This window comes from Molothrus aeneus, chromosome 23, assembly GCF_037042795.1.
Source record: "Molothrus aeneus isolate 106 chromosome 23, BPBGC_Maene_1.0, whole genome shotgun sequence".
Taxonomy (NCBI): Eukaryota; Metazoa; Chordata; class Aves; order Passeriformes; family Icteridae; genus Molothrus; species Molothrus aeneus.
The window spans coordinates 1914697-1933593 of NC_089668.1; the positions used below are offsets into that span (position 1 = coordinate 1914697).

The following is an 18897-nucleotide window of genomic DNA, read 5'->3' on the forward strand; positions in this document are numbered from 1 at the left end:
GGACTTCCCAAACTGTGACAGGGAGGTGACAGGACCTGGGCAGGGGGGGGACACAAGCTGCTGATCCAGAAATCCTGGTGGGAACGTGCCAGGATCAGATCCTGGGGGACAAATCCTGCAGGATCAGAGATCCCTGTGCTTCCTGCTGCTCTGGGGGTGTTGGATGTGGCCACAACTTCTGCTGCTGCCTCTGCATCCATGGGAGCTGGGCTGGGCTCAGCAGGGAGGGTTTGGGGTGGGCAGGAGGATGCACAGGAGGGTTTGGGGTGCTCAGGAGAGTTTGGGGTGATCAGGAGGGTTTGGGGTGCTCAGGAGAGTTTGGGGTGGGCAGGAGGATGCACAGGAGGGTTTGGGGTGCTCAGGAGAGTTTGGGATTGCCAGAAGGGTTTGGTTTGGGCTTGGCAGAAGGGTTTGGGCTCAGTGAGGGGCTGCTTGGAAGGGTTTAGGGTGGCTGGAAGGATTTGGGCTCAGTGAGGGGCTGGTTGAAGGTTTTGGGGTGCTCAGGAGGGTTTGGGGTGGCCAGAAGGGTTTGGTTTGGGCTTTGCAGAGGAGTTTGGGCTCAGTGAGGGGCTGGTTGAAGGGTTTAGGGGTGCTCAGAAGGGTTTGGGCTAATCAAAAAATCCATCAGTGCCAGGAGGTCACACTGGATAATTTATTAACCCTTTCTTACCCCCCTTCAGTGCTGGACAAGACACGGTGGCCTTTGGTCACTGTGGCCTTCAAAAAGCCACCAAAATCCCCTCAAGGCACAAACCTGGCTGCTGTCCCTGCAGTGGGGCCACCCTGGGGGTGCAGCCCATGGGTTTTGTTTGGGATCCATCCCAAAACCCCTTCCCAGGTGGGGCTGGGCCAGGAGCGCCCCCAGGCCCGGGCAGGACCCTGGGTCAGCCTCTGCTGCTGCCTCAGGCCCCAGCCAGGCAGAGGGACACCCCCAGCATGGTGAGCAGCATTCCTGCCACAGCTCCTGGAAGGAACAAATCCAGAATCAGTGAATGGGGAAAAACTGGGAATCTGCCCCAAACAACCACCTCCAGCTCCTGCAGTTTGAAATTCCCCAATTTCCTGCTTTTTCCTGACCACCTGAGCAGGGCACGTTGGCTTTTGGGCCACTCTTTTTCCATGGTGGGCATTTTACTCATGGTTAAACATCTCCTGAGGGAAATTTAAATCCTTTTAGCTTTAAACAGCCAATTCTGACTTTAAATTCACCAGTCCTGCCCAAAAATCTGTTTCAATTCCCTTTCCCTTTTCAATGGGAAAAAAAAAATCCCATTTTCCATTCCCATTTCAATTCCCTGCAGCCAAAGCTGCTCTGACCCAGTTCAAGCCTTGTGGGGTATTTGGTGTCCTCAGATTAGATTATAAATTAAATTATACATTAAAATCAAATCCCCCACATTAAAAATCAAATTCCCACATTACAAATCAAATAATCTCAATCCAATAAAAGCTGATTTCTTGAGGAAATGCTGGAAGTGGGACTCACTTTTCCCCCCAATGTCCTCTCCCAGGATTTTCCCAGTCACCAAGGTCACAACCAAAGCCAGGGAGTTGCAGAGTGGCACTGCCACGGACAGGTCTGAAATGCAAGATCCAGATGGAGAAATTTGATTTATTTGGGATTATTCCAAGGCAGCTGTTTGGCTGAATCACTGACCCATAAAATCCCATCAAACCACCCCAAAACAAGCAGCAGGAGCTGACCTGTGGAGGCCAAGGTGAGGTAGAAGAGCAGAGATCCAGCCTGGTTGAGCAGGAAGGGCACCAGGTACTGCAGGAGAACACGGAGCTGCCTGAGGGTCCCACCTGGCACTCACTGCTCCAAACTGGTTCCAGTTTCAATGCTGGGCTCAGTCTTGGAGGTTTTTCCCAACCCCGGTGATGCCAGGATTCCCCAAATCCCAGAGGGAAGCACTGAAGGGCTCTGGTTTTGGTTTCTCTGGTTTCCCTCCCCTGCAGGTGGTGCTGGGAGGAGGGCAGGAGGCCATGGATGTGACCACAACCTCCACCAGGATTGGCAAATTCGAGGCCAGGTTGGTCCTTCTCCCTGTGGCAGGGAAAATCCTCACCCAGAGCACCCCAGGGATTGCTCTTCCCTTTCCTTTGGGAACTTGGCAGTGCTGGAGAAACCCTTGAGCTCTTTTTTTTTTTGTTTTTTCTTTTGTTTTTGAGGATTCTGTGGTTTTGTCAGTGCCAGTGCCAGCCCAGGGTCGGGGGGATTGGCCAGGACACCTGGGAGAGGTGGGAATTCTGCAGGAATAACCCCCTGAGGATGGGGAATTGTGGATACTGGACTTTCAGCAAGGATACTAAACTTTCAGCAAAGTTTACTTTTTCTCTTGATGTCCTGGTTCTTGTTACTGTTACCTTATGATTCAGATAAGGCAGTCCACAAATACCTTGAACTAACAGAGCTATTTTACACTATTATGTGAGTTAGTTCCACAAATAAAAGTATTTAACAGCACATAGTTTCTACTTTAATAGCATGAGAAGGTCTAAGCTATATTTATCACATCATTATTTATATAAACTACACAGTGCATACAAAAACTGATTATATAATATTTATATTATATTATAACATTACCTTACATATAATTACTTTATATTAATTATATTATATATTATATTAACATATAATAATTACATTATATATTATCTATTACATTGATTTATTATTATATATTATATTATATTATATTATATTATATTATATTATATTATATTATACATTAGATTAATATCTAATAATTATATTATATTATATTATATCATATCATATATCATATCATATTACAGTCAAAAGGGATTACAAATTGCACTATATCAGGATCTTTGTGATTAGTAATAACTTGCAGAAGCCAACACACCAAGGAGAAAGAACGCCATTAGTGATATTTATAATTTATAACGGGCGGGCTCTCACCTGGCAGTTGAGGCTGAGGAAGCGCAGCTCTGCCAGCAGCTGCCGCAGGCGGCCCCGGCCCTGCAGCTCCTCCATGCCCGCCGCCGCCGCCCTCAGGAACGGCCCGGTACCGCCCCACAGCGCGGCCACCAGCGCCAGGGCCAGCGCCTGCCCTGCGGAACAGCGGGCTCAGAGCCATGGAGCCAGCCCAGCCTCTGGAACACCAGGGTCAGAGCCATGGGGCCAGCCCAGCCTCTGGAACACCGGGCTCAGAGCCATGGAGCCAGCCCGGCCCCGGGAACACCGGGGTCAGAGCCATGGAGCCAGCCCAGCCTCTGGAACACCAGGGTCAGAGCCATGGAGCCAGCCCAGCCCTGGGAACATTGGGGTCAGAGCCATGGAGCCAGCCCGGCCTCTGGAACAGAGGGCTCAGAGCCATGGGGCCAGCCCAGCCCTGGGAACATTGGGGTCAGAGCCATGGAGCCAGCCCAGCCTCTGGAACACCAGGGTCAGAGCCATGGGGCCAGCCCAGCCCTGGGAACAGCGGGCTCAGAGCCATGGGGCCAGCCCAGCCCTGGGAACATTGGGGTCAGAGCCATGGAGCCAGCCCGGTCTCAGCCCCCTTGATGCCTTCAGTTTTAGGTTTTATATTTTTCATACTCTGCACTGCCTCAGGGTGGGACTCTGAACACAGTGTTTTAGGAAGTTCTCCTCACAGCTCAGTCCCACAAGCAGTTTCCAGCCCCACAACCAAGGACACCGCTGCAGTCTCAGCCCCAAAAAGTGCAAACAGCAGGAATGGAGAGGAGCAAACTGGGAGGGTGGGACTGCATCACCTGGAGCTGGAATTGGACAGTTAACCCCATATGGAAATGGACCAAAACTTATAAAAGTGTGAAAACTCGTGACTCAGGGTCCATCTTGGGTGTAGCCACAGCCAGGCTCTTGTACTGCCCAGGATGTACGCTTTGAAGGATTTTCAATAAATCCCTGTTTTATTCTTTAACTGCGTCCAGCCTCTGCTCCAGGGAGTCCCTCAAGGCATCACCCTCAGCACCGGCCAGAGCCCGAGGCCCGGCCGGATGGCGCTCGGAGCAGCCCCAGCCGTCCCCGCCCGCGGGACTGACAGCTCCGCTCTACGCTCCCGTCCTGCCACAAGAGCCCGACCCCCCCTCCCCAACTTCCTCGCACCCCCTCAGGCCCCCCCAGCCACGTTTCCCCCCTTCCCAACCAAACCCTCCCCGCGCCGCCATCACTTCCCCCTCACCCGCGGTCGCCATGGCAACGCCGCCGCACTTCCTGCTTTTACCGGAAGCGCCGTTGTTACCATGGAGACAGCGACGTATTTCCGGCGCGCCGCCGCCATCCCGGAAGTGCCGCCCCCCGCAGACCTCAGCGTGGCCGCCATGGTGAGAGCGGGATGGCCGCGGGCTCGGGGGCCGCGAGGTTTGGTCCCACCGATGATTTAGCGGCTCCGCGTCCCCGGTCCGAGACTCCTGGGCGTGAGGGGGCGGCTTGGCCGCCCCCCCGCGTCCCAGGAGCCTCGGACCAGGGGCTGCGCTCGCCCCCCCACCCCGTCCTCACCCTCATTAATTATTTAATCATTAATTACAGAAGCCCATCCTGCTGCAAGGCCATGAGCGCTCCATCACTCAGATCAAATACAACCGCGAGGGAGACCTGCTGTTCACTGTGGCCAAGGATCCCGTGAGTGCTCCCCACCCCCGCTAATTAACCGTCCATTAATTAATCCTTAATTTTAATATCTTTTTTTTTCCCTCCTCCTCGCAGATTGTCAATGTTTGGTATTCGGTGAACGGCGAGAGGTTGGGAACCTACAATGGGCACACGGGAGCTGTGTGGTGTGTGGATGCTGACTGTATCCTTTGATCCCAAAAACCGGTTTTATTTCATATTTTAGTGTCTGAATCATTCCCGGTGCTTCCTCCCGGCTGCTCCTCATATTCCTCTCCAAGAGCAGCATTTAAATTCTTCTTTTAAACTGAATCCATTCCTTCTGCTGCCTCTTCTTTTCCCATTTTTTGGGTGTTTTCCCATTTGAAATAACATTCCAATGGATTTCTAGGTTTGTTGTGCCTTTTGCTGCTTCTCTGGATATTTGGGGAAGTTTTCCACAGGCTGCAGAGATAAAAGTGTGGAAAAATTGTTTAAATGTAAAAAACTGAACCCTTTCTTTTAAATTTCATGGGGAAAAGATGGGGTTTGCCATGAGAACACTTGTGCTCTGTATTCCTTTCCCTGGGGCAGATTTTGGCCCAAAATTCCCTTTTTTTGGGTTCAGAACCGTTCTGTGAGTGCCCAGGCAGTGGAATTTGGGGCTGATTTTCCCTTAATGGTGGCCCAGGGGACACCAGGCACGTCCTCACCGGCTCTGCAGACAACAGCTGCCGCCTGTGGGACTGTGAGACAGGTGAGGCCAGCCCAGATCCCCCTGGGGGACACAACTGGGACACAACTGGGACATCCCTGGGCCTGGGGGACACAGCTGGGACTCTTCCCCTCCCCTGTTAAAATCTGAGGCTCCCCCAAGCAAGGCTGGAACTGACACAGAGCAGGGACCTGGAACTGAATCCATTCCTAAATTCCCTCCCCACCCAAACCATTCCAGGATTTTATTCCATGTTCTCCCAAGGTGTTTTTAATGAGGAAATCACTTTGCAGCTCCCTGAAAATTCCTCTTCCCCTCTTCTGCTAAAATCTGAGGCTGCCCTGAGCGAGGCTGGGATTGACACCTCAGCAGAAGGTGTGGAACTGAATCCATTCCTAAATTCCCACCCAGAGCATTCCAGGTTCCATTCTATTCCAGCACCTTCTCCCAATGAGGATGGGTGTTTTGAATGAGAGAATCATTTCCCAGCTCCATGAAAATTCCTCCTCCCCTGATCTGGTAAAATCTGAGCGAGGCTGGAACTGACACCTCAGTGCAGGGTGTGGAACTGAATCCACTCCTTAATTCCCACCCAGAGCATTCCAGGATTTTATTCCATGCTCTCCCAAGGTGTTTTTTTAATGAGGAAATCCCTCCCCAGCTCCCTCAAAACTCCTCTTCCCCTCTCCTTTTTAAAGTTTGAGGTTCCCCTGGGCGAGGCTGGAATTGTCGCAGCGCAGAGACGCGGAATTGAATCCGCTGCTTAATTCCCACCCAGACCATTCCAGCTTCCATTCCATGCTCTCCCGAGGTGTTTTCAATTAGGAAATCCCTTCCCAGCTCCCTGAAAAATCCCTTTTCCCCTGCTCTGCTCCCCAGGGAAGCAGCTGGCCCTGGTGAAGACCAGCTCGGCCGTGAGGACGTGCGGCTTCGACTTTGGAGGGAACATCATCATGTTCTCCACGGACAAGCAGATGGGCTACCAGTGCTTTGTCAGCTTCTTCGACCTCAGGGACCCCAGCCAGATCGGTGAGGGGCCAGGGGAATCCCCCTCTGGGGTCCCACTGTGCTTTTTGGGGTTAAACCTCACCCCATTCCCATGGGCAGGGATTCCTTTCCCTATCCCAAGTTGCTCTAACCTGGAGCGTTTTCAGGGATGGAGCAGAGGGGATGCTGCCCTAAAAAATCTCTTTGCTGGATGATTTGGAGTGGTTGTGGGGTGATCACATCAGCAAGGACACAATTCTTTCATCCCCTTTCCTTATGGGATTCCAAAATGCTGCCCCTGAGCTCCCTGGAAATCTGAGCTCCATAAATAAAAATCACCAAGGAATCCACCTTGAAATGCTGGAAAAGCCCAAATCCAAGCTAAGCATGGGACATAAAAGGATAAATCTTAATTTTATAGGGGATTATAAAGCTCCCAAACAAACCCCTTTTACCTCAGGAGCATCAGGAACAGGGAAGAGCCAATTTGTGGGAATGCTGCAGCAGGGGGTTCACCCTGAATTCCTGCATGTGAAAATTGAATTTCCCTAAAAAAATCTCTTTGCTGGGAGGGGGGTGATCACATCAGCAAGGACACAATTCCTTCATCCTCTTCCCTACGAGATTCCAAAATGCTGCCCCTGGAAATCTGAGCTCCATAAATAAAAATCCGCCTTGAAATGCTGGAAAAATCCCAAATCCAGGCTGAGCATGGGGCACAAAGGGATCAATGGTGGCTGTGGGTGGCTTGATTGCTCCTTCCCTGCCCCAGAGAACAACGAGCCCTACATGAAGATTCCCTGCAGTGACTCCAAGATCACCAGCGCCGTGTGGGGCCCGCTCGGGGAGTTCATCATTGCTGGCCACGAGAACGGGGAGCTCAACCAGTTCAGTGCCAAGGTCAGGGCCTGGGCAGCATTCCTGGGGGGATCAGGGCTGGGATGTGGGATTTGGGGGCTCCAAACAGCAGCTTCAGCAAGGATCATTGAAATACGGGGGTGCCCTGAGTGAGGCTGGAGTCGGCACAGCACAGGGTGCGGAACTGAATCCCTTCCTGAATTCCCTTCCTGAATTCCCTTCCTGAATTCCCTTCCTGAATTCCCTTCCTAAATTCCCTTCCAGCCCAGAGCATTCCAGGTTTTATTCCATCATCTCTTCTGTTCCATGTTGATTTTAATGAGGGCTTCACTTCCCAGCTCCCTGAAAATTCCTCTTCCCTTTCCCTGTTTAAATCTGAGGCTCCCCTGAGCGAGGCTGGAATTGTCACAGCACAGAGACGTGGAACTGAATCCATTCCTAAATTCCCACCCTGAGCATTCCCTGTTCCATTCCATGTTATTTTTAATGAGGGAATCACTTCCAGGGTTCCATTCCATGTAATTTTTAATGAGGGAATCACTTCCAGGGTTCCATTCCATGTTATTTTTAATGAGGGAATCACTTCCAGGGTTCCATTCCATGTAATTTTTAATGAGGGAATCACTTCCCAGCTCCCTGAAAACTCCCTTTCCCCTCCAGTCAGGGGAGCAGCTCTCCAATATCAAGGAGCACACCAAGCAAATCAACGACATCCAGACCTCCAGGGACATGACCATGTTCATCACTGCTTCCAAGGATAACACAGCCAAGGTGAGCTTTTCCTGCACATTTCCTGGCAGGATCTCTCCTCACAGTTTTTTTTTTTCCATTGGGAATGTTCAGTGAGAAAGGGAATGAACAGCCAAGCATTGAAAATGAAATATTTTGGTATTTCCGTAGAACATTTGCAGTTTAAATTCTGGAAGGTGGAAGATTTCCCTTTCTGGGGGAATATTTTTGGGATTTGATCTTGGAGAGGGAACATCCACGCAGGTGAGGCCCAGCAGCTGGAGATAATTAATGAATTGATCTCTTTTTTCCCCTGCAGCTCTTTGACTGCACATCCCTGGAGCACCTGAAGACGTTCCGCACGGAGCGGCCGGTGAACTCTGCTGCCCTTTCCCCCATCTTTGACCACGTAAGGATGAGCTCCCTCAGGCTGTCACTGATCCTGGCATTCCTGCATCGTGGCTCTTCCCAGTCCAGCCCAAAACCAGGGCTCTGCAATGAACCTGGGGAGTTTTTGCTGGGTCAGGCACTGGGAGCAAAGTCTGGTGTGCTCTGATGGAACGTGCCAGGGAGGGGGGAATTCCTCAGGGGGCTGGAGCCTGCTGGTGGCTTTGTGGCATTTGTGGGAAGTGCTGGAGGCAGTCACCACCTCTGGAAGTGGCCAGGGAACCTCTGGGCCAGGCACTCACTGCCCTAAACTGGTTTCAAGGTGGAGATCAGTGTTGGAGGTTTTTCCCAACCCCGGTGATGCCAGGATTCCCCCAATCCCAGAGGGAAGCACTGAAGGGCTCTGGTTTTGGTTTCTCTGGTTTCCCTCCCCTGCAGGTGGTGCTGGGAGGAGGGCAGGAGGCCATGGATGTGACCACAACCTCCACCAGGATTGGCAAATTCGAGGCCAGGTTGGTCCTTCTCCCTGTGGCAGGGAAAATCCTCACCCAGAGCACCCCAGGGATTGCTCTTCCCTTTCCTTTGGGAACTTGGCAGTGCTGGAGAAACCCTTGAGCTCTTTTTCTTTTGTTTTTGAGGATTCTGTGGTTTTGTCCCTCCCGGGTTTGTGACAATTTCAATCTTCCTCCTCCCAGGTTCTTCCACTTGGCTTTTGAGGAGGAGTTTGGCAGAGTCAAGGGACACTTTGGGCCCATCAACAGCGTGGCCTTCCACCCTGATGGGAAGAGGTGAGAGCCTTGCAGTGTCCCCAGTCCACCCAGTTCCACTTTTGAACTGGGATGTGACCAGACTCAGGCTGGGAATGGAACCAGGCCCTGAATTCTCCCATCCTGAGCCAGCCCAGGGAGTCGCCCACACCCTGCCCCACGCTTGGGCCACATCCCTGATTTTTGTTTTCCGCTTTGTGATTCCTGTATCAGTTTCAGGAGTGGGTGGGAAGGCCAAACTTCCTGGTTTTGCTGCCAGCAGCATTCCTGACTTTGCCATTCCTGACTTTTCCTTTCCTCCCTGCAGCTACAGCAGTGGGGGTGAGGACGGCTACGTCCGCATCCATTACTTCGATCCCCAGTACTTCGAGTTCGAGTTTGAAGCCTGAAGGAGGAATTTCCCTCTCCTCTCCTCTTCTTTTCCCTTCTCCAACCCCTTGCCCAGCCCAGGGGCTCCACCACAGGACTGCAGGAAAGGCCTGAAGTTGTTCTTGGCAGCGATTTTGGGGGGAGCTGTGGGAAATTGGGGAAGTGGGAACTCCAGTGGCTTTTACTGGGGCAAGAGTGAAGGGAACTGGGTTGGCTGCCTGCCCTGCTGGGCATATTTATAAACCAGGGGGTGGGGAAAAAAAGAGGAAATAAATAGAAATATTTTCTAAACACAAGGAAAAGCGCCTCTGTGGGGTTTTTTTTTAGGTTGGTTTTCCCCATCTGGATCAAAATGAACCCAAGGACTTTGTTTTGCCAGCTCTGTTGTCATTTGTTCCACACCCTTGGAGCAGTGCTGCTCCTCCTGGGACCTCTTCCCATCCATGAACTCCCTCCCAGGGAGGCTCCACAGCCTCAGGCCCTGCCCTGGAGTGTGAAGAAGCTGCAAAAGCAGCAGCCAGGAATTGTTTTGCACGCGCCTGGCCCTGCTGCTCCGTTATCTGCTGGGCTGACCCCGAGCCAGCTCCCTCATGGAACAGATATTTCCTTTTCCTGCCCTGGGAGCTCCTGTGCAGATCCTCACCCTCCCACCCTCCTGGCTCTTTTATGTTGTTCCTTTTTCCTTCCTCAAAACTGGGCTCAAGGGCAGAATTCCCAGGCTGGCTCTGGGCTCGGAGCTGCTGGCACCACAGAGGCTGCAGCCTGTGGGATTTCGGGGGCAGATGTTGGGTTTGTGTGTCCTGGTGGGGTTTTTTTGGTGATTTTTTGGGGTTTTTTTTGGTGTGATCTGCTGGGGGGTTTTCCTGTGTGATCTGCTGGGGTTTTGTGTGATCTTTTGGGGTTTTTGATGTGATCTCCTGGGGTTTATCAGTGTGATCTCCTGGGGTTTTTTGGTGTGATTGTTGGTTTTTTTTGGTGTTATCTGCTGGGGTTCTTGGGGATCTTGGTGTGATCTCCTGGGGTTTCTTGGTGTGATTGTTGGGCTTTTTCAGTGTGATCTGCTGGAGTTTTTTTGGTGTGATCTGCTGGGGTTTTTTTTTTTTTGAGATCTAGGGGCTTTTTCAGTGTGATCTGCTGGGTTTTTTTGGTGTGATCCGCTGGGGGTTTTTTTGGTGTGTTCTGCTGGATTTTTTTGGTATGATCTGCTGGATTTTTTGGTGTGATCTGCTGGGGTTTTCTGTGTGATCTCCTGGATTTTTGGTGTCATCTGCTGCCCTTCAGCCCCAGAACCATCCACGGGCCCTGCTGCAATCCCAGTGGGGAGAAGCAGCTTCCTTATGGAAGAGCAGGACACAGGCAAAGGCTGGGAGAGAAATTTACTGAAACAAGCTCAGGTTGGGCAGCTGAAGGCTGGGAAAGCTCTGCCCACGGGCTCTGTGTCCTGCACAGCCCTTCCATGGGACAATCCAGTGTCACCTTGTCCCTGCTGTCCCCAGTTCACCATTCCCTGTCCCTGCAGGGGGCTCAGGGAGGGGCTGGCTCTGCCTTTTCCCTGTGCTCTCCTGGAGGGAGGAGCTGTTCCCCTGCACCAACCTCCGGATCTGCCCCCAGGCCTCCTCCAGGTGCTGGGAGGGACGGATCCACCGCAGGAAAAAGCCTGGAGAGAGGAGGGACTGGGGCTGAGCTCAGCCCTGTCAGAGAGGGAGAGGCAGAGCAGCCGCCCCTGAGCTCTGAGGGTGGATTTTGGGAGGATCCCACTCACCCTGCCACAGCTGGATGCTCTGGGGCTCCACGCAGGGCCAGATCACCAAGGGGTTGTGTGAGTACAGAGGGTTCAGGTACTTGTGCCTCTCCTCGGGCTGGTTCAGCCATGCCCACAGCGAGTGGGTGCTTTCCTTCACCTTACACAGGCTCCTGTGGGGGCACAGGGGGGACCCATCCCAGTCCCCAGCAGGGTTTGGTGTCACCTGAGCTGTGACAGGAGGGGTTTGTCCCCCGCACCCACCTCTCCCTCTCGTTATTGCACAGGAAGGTGCCGTAGGCCGAGGCGTAGGCGTTGTCAAAGAGGGTGAGCAGCAGCTGCTCCCCAAATTCCAGGGAGAGGGGGAACTGCCGGCTCAGCTGCCACACGCAGTCCAGGAAGAGGAGGAAAACGGGAGCCTCCTGCTTGCCCCGGGCGTGGGAGGAGGCGGAGCGGGCGCAGCGCAGCTGGAAGGGGTGCCCGGCCTGTGGGACCCCCATGGTGACCCAGAGTGCGGCCCCCGGCCAGGCTGGGCCCCCCACCCTGCTCAGAACTCCCTCACCTGGATCCATTCCCGCTCCAGCAGCCCCTGGAAGCCGTCCAGGGTGCGGCAGGCGGGGTCCAGGATCAGCTGGGCCAGCGCCGTCACCAGCAGCGTGGTGTCCGTGCCCTCGGCGCCGTGCACCAGCACCGTGCAGCCCTCCCTGCGGGGCCAGCCCGGCTTTGGGGTCATGCTGGGGGCTCACAGAGGGGCAGGGCGGGCGAGCTGGGGCTCCCTTACCTGTCCAGGCACTGGGCAGCCAGGCAGGCCGTGCTCAGGGCGGCCTTGACGTGGCCGAGCCAGCGGCTGCTGTCCAGGCGGCCCAGCCAGCGCTCCATGGTCACAGCAGGGTCACTGCAGAGCTCCACCAGCCTGGAGAAACTGTCCTGCAGCACACGGCCCCTGGGGACACGGGGACACTGTCACACACGGGGGACACTGTCACACACAGGGATCACTGTCACACACGGGGACACTGTCACACACGGGGACACTGTCACACACGGGGGACACTGTCACACACAGGGATCACTGTCACACACGGGGGACACTGTCACACACGGGGACACTGTCACACACGGGGGACACTGTCACACACGGGGACACTGCAGAGCTCCACCAGCCTGGAGAAACTGTCCTGCAGCACACGGCCCCTGGGGACACGGGGACACTGTCACACACGGGGATCACTGTCACACACGGGGACACTGCAGAGCTCCACCAGCCTGGAGAAACTGTCCTGCAGCACACGGCCCCTGGGGACACGGGGACACTGTCACACACGGGGGACACTGTCACACACGGGGATCACTGTCACAGCTCCACCAGCCTGGAGAAACTGTCCTGCAGCACACGGCCCCTGGGGACACAGGGGACAGGGGGGACACGGTGGCACTGTCACACAGGGGACAGCACCCTGCCCTACCCTGTGGTATTTGTGACGGTCCCCAGGATGAAGGAGGAATTGAGGATCTGACTCCATGTACTCAGAAGGCTGATTTATTATTGTATTGTATTGTATAATTTCTATTTTATATTACAGTATATTACATTATATTTTACATTACATTTTATTTCATATTATATGTTATATATTATATGTTATATGTTATATGTTATATTTTATATTTTATATTTTATGTTGTATTTTATGTTATATTTTATGTTATATTTATATATTACATTATATTTTATATTATATATTACATTATATTCTATACTATGTATTATGTTTTGTATTATAGATTATATTGTATTGTATTATTCTATATTATGTATTATGTATTATTGTATTATATAATATTGTATTATTATACTATATTATATAGTACAATAATATTTATATTATATATTTATATTATTAGTTATATTGTATATTTATATTCTATATTTATGTATTTATTTATGTATTTATGTATGTATTTATTTATGTATTTATTTAGATATTTATTTAGATATTCATTTAGATATTTACATTATATGAACGCTATACTAAAGTATCCTAAAGAATAGAGAAAGGATACTTACAGAAGGCTTAACAAGAATGTCAGTGCAAGCTGGTGACTCCTCAGAGCCTCGACCCATCTGGCCGTGTCTGGCCATGAAGTTAAAACAATTCCCATGCTGGATAAACCAGCTCCAGCCCACATCCCGGAGCAGCAACGCAGGAGGAGCTGAGGCTTCCCAGCTCCCCAGGAGCAAATCCCGGCGAGGAGGGGATTTTCCCCGAGCTGTGGCAGCGCCGTCCTCACCTGTCCAGGGCGCGGTGCAGCCGCCGCCAGCCGGGGTAGGCGGATTTGTGCTCGGTGCCGCCGCCGCTGATCCGCGCCTGCTTGGCCGCCTGCGCCGAGCGCGTGTCCAGGACAAAGCCGCGCTCGCCCTCGGCCAGGATCGTCCCCAGGAGCTGCTCGTCCTCACGGCTGCGCCGCCGGTTGGGGCCTGTCAGCGGCTGGCTGCTGCGGAGCAGGGCCTGGGGACAGGGGACACGGCTGGGGACGGGCGAGAGGGCGCCAGGGGGGCCTCAGAGAGCCTGAAGGGGCTCCAGGAGGGCTGGAGAGGGATTTGGGATAAGGGATTGGGGAACAGGACACAGGGAATGTCCACCTGGAGGAGAGAGGGCTCCAGGGTGTGACCTTAGAGAGTCTGAAGGGGATCCAGGAGGGCTGGAGAGGGATTTGGGATAATGGATTGGGGAACAGGACACAGGGAATGTCCACCTGGAGGAGAGAGGGCTCCAGGGTGTGACCTTAGAGAGCCTAAAGGGGATCCAGAAGGGCTGGAGAGGGATTTGGGATAAGGGATTGCACAGCTGGGAATATCCAGTCTGGAGGAGAGAGGGCTCCAGGAGGGCTGAAGAGGGATTTGGGAATAAGAGACTGGGGAACAGGACACAGGGAATGTCCACCTGGAGGAGAGAGGTCTCCAGGGTGTGACCTTAGAGAGCCTAAAGTGGGTCCAGGAGGGCTGGAGAGGGATTTGGGGTAAGAGATTGGGGACAGGACACAGGGAATGGCTTCCCACTGGCAGAGGGCAGGGATGGATGGGATGTTGGGAAGGAATTCTTCCCTGGGAGGGGGTGGAATGGTTTTCCCAGAGCAGCTGTGGCTGCCCCTGGATCCCTGGCAGTGCCCAAGGCCAGGCTGGAACACCCTGGGACAGTGGGAGGTGTCCCTGCCATGGCAGGGGTGGGGCTGGATGAGCTCTAGGATCCCTTCCCACCCAATTCTGGAATCCTCAGACGATGGAATCCCCCTTTGGAGAGGCCGGGGGCTGTAGCGGGGGCCGGCAGAGGGGCGGCCCGGACTCACGGTGCCGTTTTTGGGGTGGAAGTAGCTGAGGACGGGGAAGCGCCCGCCCTGCCGGAACCGCGCCGCCCTCGCCACGGTGTCATCGGCCACGGCCGCGGGCACCAGCACGGCGGGCGGGTACGAGGGGCAGGCGCTGAAATCGCTGTTCACGGTGCTCAGCCGCCAGCGGCTCGTCTGGGGGAGAGGCGACATCAGCGACATCAGCGACATCAGCGACACGAGCGGCAGAGCGCGGGGAAGGCGGCGGGTCCGAGCCGGGCGGGCTCACCTGCGAGGCCACCCGCTGGAAGTGGCGCTCGGGGACACGGAGGTGCCAACCCTGCTGGAGCTGCAGGCTCGGGGGGCGGTAGAAGAACGGGTACAGCATCATCACCGAGTCCACCGAGGACAGCGCCTGCTCGGGGACACCGGGGCTGCTCGGGGACACCGGGGCTGGCACTGTCCCCGTGTGCCAGCGCCGTGTGCCAGCGCCGTGTTTACCCAGTTAATGCCGGACCCAGAGCAAACACGGCAGCGCTTTTCCAACCCTTTGCTGCCCGGCCGGGCTCACCTCGATGGAGCTGGCGATGTTCAGACACTCCTCCATGCCCGGGATCTCCAGCTGCAGCACCTGCAGGTCCTTGCAGCGCAGCGTGATGGTGCCGGAGGAGCCGCAGACCCTGCGGGAGCGGGGTCAGGGCTGCTTTGGGGACAGTCGGGGCTGCTTTGGGGACACGGCGACAGCACCGAGCCGCCCTCTTCCCCCCCCCCGGGGGCCGTGCCGGATTTGAGGCTCTCATCTGCCACCGCAGCCGGGATGGGGCGAGGGGACAGAGCCAAAAAAGCCAAACCTGGTGTCCCGCAGGGAGCCGCCGCTCCGGGGGGGTTGGTACCAGCCTAAATTCTGCACTCTGAGGAGGAGGAGGAGGAGAGGGGGCAATGCCCGCTCTGCCCCCCCCGGGAGGAAGAGGAGGAGGAAGAGGAAGGACGCGGTGCCCGGGCGCAGCGCGGTGCCCGTGGGGAGCCCACCGGGAGAGGGGGGGGATCCTCCAGCTCAGGGACAGGGACAGGGGACAGGGACAGCCCTGGGGACATCCCCACCTCTTCTCCACGGCGTCCACGTTGCGGATGAGCAGCCAGAGCTCCAGCTCGCCGCGGGGGCAGGAGGAGAGCAGCAGGTGGTGGCTGGTGATGCACAGCGTGCCCCGCACCGCGGGCAGCCCCTGTCGCGACAGCAGCACGTCCTCCACTGTCGCCGTCTTGATCAGCTCCGAGAACTCCATGGGCGCCGCCTGGGCCCGGCCGGGGAAGAAGGAAAGGGAAAAAAAAAAAGAAAAAAAAAAAAAAAAAAGGGGAAATCCTGCGGTTCTGGGCCCGCCTGGAAACCCCTGCCCTGCGCGTCAGGCGGCGCGCTGTCCCCTCTCCGTGGTGACATTGCCACCTCCAGCACGCGGCATGGCCCCGCCAGGCAGCGGGGAAACTGAGGCACGGAGGGCTGAGCTGGCTGTGCTGGAGGGGATTTATGGGGGCGATTTTTGGGATCGCAGGGAGCAGCTCCCGCTCCTTCCCCGCCCCTCTGGGCTGGACCCCGTTAGCGACCCCGGTCCCCACGGGCTCTGCTGTCCCCAAAGCCACCCCCGGGGCTGGGGACGGGGCAGGAGAGGAGGAGGAGGAAGAGGAGGAGGAGGGTGGGTGGCGGTGCTGCTGCCCGGGCACCCCTCTGCTTACCTGCTCGGGCTGGGTGGCAGGTGGGGACCTGGGGGGACAAGCCGGGACCTCAGAGCGCCAACAGGGACCTGCCGGCCGTAAGGAGAGGACTTTTGGGGCACAAACGGGAATTTTAGGGGACAAGGAAGAGCTCAGAGCGCAAGGAGGGGATTGGGGGTGCAAGGAGGGGACCCCGGGGTGGCAGCGGGGGAGCTCGGGGTGCTCGGGCGGGGGTTTGGGGCTGCGGGAGGGGCAGCTGGGGCATCTCGGCATGGAAGGGGGGGTGGCGATGTCCCCGCACAGCCCGGCCCGGCCCGGCCCGGCTGGCGGATGTCGGGTTTAAGGTGGCCCGGCCCGGAGGGAGGCGGCGATGCCCGGGGCTGGGTTTGGGGCTGGGTTTGGGGCTGGGTTTGGGGTCCCTGCGTGCGCTGCGACAGCGAGGGGACCCGGGGGGGCCGCGGGAGGGGACACGCGAGGGGACAGCGGGACTGGGGAGCGGCGCGGGGGGAGCACGGGGGGGATTTTGGGGATACTCTGGGGGGGCTGGAGGGGATGAGGGTGGGCAGGTGAGACCCCTGAGCCACCCCCGCTGCCCCTGGAGCCCGGCGGGCACGGGGGAGGTGGCGCAGGACAGATCCGGACGCGGCTCCACCTTAAGGTCCCGTCCGGGTGCGGGACCCCGGCTGCCCCCCCTGGGCACCCCCCCCCCCCGGTTCTTTTTCCTTCCTCGGTTTTTTTTTTTTGGGCCCCCCCAAGAAGCGGGGAGGGGCGGCTGAGGCCGCGGATAAATCATGAAATCATTCCCGCTCCTCCGTGCCTGGCGAAGGCTCCGTCCGGGAACGGGGAGGCTCCTCCCAGGCGGAGACAATGATGTTAAAAAAGAAAAGAAAAGGAAAAAAAAATAAAAAATAAAAAAAGCTACCAAAAAAAACCCCAAAAAAAAAACAACGCAACAAGCCAAAAATACTCCTCTAGATAAGGAAATTCCTGCCCATCGGATTTGTCCTCGAGGGGTGGATAAATAGCCGGGAAGCGGGCGCAGCTGGGGCAGGGAGTGGGTGGGTGGTCGCGGGCAGGGCGGGGGCTTCATTCACCCGTGGGGAGGCGTTGAGGGCGCAGAGATCCGCGGGGTTTTGGGGCCGCTCCGCTCTGTCCCACCATGGCTTTCAGGCAGCTGAAATTCAAGGAACTGGGCGAGGAGGAGCCCACCTGGGAGCAGGAGAACCTGGAGAGCCTGAAGGCGCTGGCGGCCAAGCTGAAGCTGCAGACGCGGCGCCCCTCGTACCTGGAGTGGGAGGCGCGGGTGAGGGGGCAGCGCTGGGGCACCCCCGGGGCACCGCAGAGCCCCCCGCACCCCCAGGAGCAGCAGCCTGGTGGCGTTTGTGGCTTTGCCACCGTGGAGGCGGCTCTGGAGTGGCTCAGGACGGAGCTGGTGAGTGGCGCGGGGACACGGAGCGGTGGGGACGCCGGGCACGGCAGCGTCAGGGGCTCTGGGCTCCTCTGCTCGCCTTGCTGGGCGCGCAGGGATCGGATTTTCCCGAGGTTTTTGTGGCTCTGGGGTGCCACAGCCCTGCCGGGGTCGTGGCCTTGTGGGGGTCACCCCCTCGTCACCCCGTCCTGCCGCTCTGGGGGTGGCACGGAGGGCACGATCCGAGCCGTGGCCGTGCCCAGCCTGGCACCGCGGGGCGGTCGCGGGTTTGTGGCCTGGCCGAGCGCCGTCCCCGCTGCCCGGGCACCGCTCCCGCGGCTCCACGGTGGTTCCCTTGTCCCCCCAGCGGGAGATGCAGGCCCTGGACCAGCGGCTGGCGCAGCAGCTGATGCGGCTGCGGGCGCGGCTGCACCGGCTGAAGGTGGAGCAGGCCTGCCACCAGCACAAGGAGATGCTGGACGACGCCACCTTCGGCCTCGAGGGCTGCGAGGAAGACTCGGATCTGCTGTGCACCATCCCCCCCAAGGCCGCCTTCCTGCTCTCCACGCCGCTCAAGCACATCGGCGTCACCCGCATGAACATCAACTCCCGCCGCTTCTCGCTGTGCTGAGCCCGCCCCGCCCGGGGCACCGCGGGCATTTCGGGGCCCTCGGGACTCTGGGGGCAGCGACACGCTGCGGTGACAGCGGAGTGTCACCGTGCCCGTGGGTGCCACCGTTGCCCCCAGGGCATCGGGGATGTCACCATCCCTGTGGGGCACAGGAGCGTCACCAACCCTGTGGGGCACTGGGAGTGTCACCATCGTCCCCAGGGCATGGCAATGTCACTATCCCCAGGGCACGGGAATGTCACCATCCCAGAGTGTCACCATCCCCACAGGTGTCACCATCCCCACGGGCACAGGAGCGTCACCATCCCCACAGGTGTCACCATCCCCATGGGCACAGGAGTGTCACCACCCCCCCGAGGCGTTTTGGGGCCCGGCCCTGGGGTTGTTGGGGTTCAGCCCCGTGGGCAATGTGGGGTTCAGCGCTTTGAGGTGGAATAAAAGGAGCTGAGGCTGGGAGCCGATGGCTTTTCCTCATCTGTGCCTCCAGATGTGACTCCCGCCCTTTTTTTGGCGGGTGACACCTCCAGGTGCCACTTGGGGATGCGACTTTCACAGAGCCCCGGGTGAAGCAGCGCCAGGGGAGCCTTGGGGATCATTTTGATCATTTTGGGGGCCGCTCCTCCCTCCCAGGACACGAGCAGAGCCCGAATGTGCCCCCAGGCTGCCGCATCCCCCCTGCCCTGTCACCT

General features: G+C 56.5%; 4 protein-coding genes across 5 annotated transcripts; 2 read left to right on the top strand and 2 right to left on the bottom strand.

Annotated features, from left to right (window-relative positions):
• Positions 1–638: 638 nt before the first annotated feature.
• On the bottom strand, positions 639–4205 carry TMEM234 (transmembrane protein 234). Its single transcript, XM_066564991.1, has 5 exons — positions 4176–4205; positions 2930–3081; positions 1705–1771; positions 1487–1579; positions 639–964 (listed from the first exon to the last, which is right to left on the bottom strand). Exons 1-5 carry the CDS (start codon positions 4186–4188, stop codon positions 903–905), a joined length of 387 nt encoding a protein of 128 aa, XP_066421088.1. The 5' UTR covers positions 4189–4205; the 3' UTR covers positions 639–902.
• On the top strand, positions 4187–9696 carry EIF3I (eukaryotic translation initiation factor 3 subunit I). Its single transcript, XM_066564990.1, is given in 12 exon segments — positions 4187–4223; positions 4226–4317; positions 4523–4615; positions 4700–4787; positions 5274–5339; positions 6177–6326; positions 7057–7184; positions 7803–7913; positions 8191–8280; positions 8697–8770; positions 8954–9046; positions 9333–9696. Coding segments are annotated over 12 exon segments (1104 nt in total). The 3' UTR covers positions 9415–9696.
• Positions 9697–10753: 1057 nt separating this feature from the next.
• Positions 10754–15745, bottom strand: LOC136565964 (myotubularin-related protein 9-like). Of its 2 annotated transcripts, XM_066564881.1 has the most exons (11): positions 15564–15745; positions 15314–15373; positions 15034–15142; positions 14752–14877; positions 14484–14657; positions 13428–13645; positions 11917–12078; positions 11698–11839; positions 11400–11620; positions 11157–11308; positions 10754–11051 (listed from the first exon to the last, which is right to left on the bottom strand). In XM_066564881.1, exons 1-11 carry the CDS (start codon positions 15743–15745, stop codon positions 10867–10869), a joined length of 1731 nt encoding a protein of 576 aa, XP_066420978.1. In that variant the 3' UTR covers positions 10754–10866. The 2 variants fall into 2 exon arrangements, with proteins under 2 accessions (XP_066420978.1, XP_066420979.1); XM_066564882.1 differs by lacking the exon at positions 15314–15373.
• A 1583-nt stretch (positions 15746–17328) lies between these two features.
• Positions 17329–18478, top strand: FAM167B (family with sequence similarity 167 member B). The gene is made up of 2 exons (XM_066564977.1): positions 17329–17601; positions 17945–18478. Exons 1-2 carry the CDS (start codon positions 17329–17331, stop codon positions 18206–18208), a joined length of 537 nt encoding a protein of 178 aa, XP_066421074.1. The 3' UTR covers positions 18209–18478.
• Positions 18479–18897: the final 419 nt, after the last annotated feature.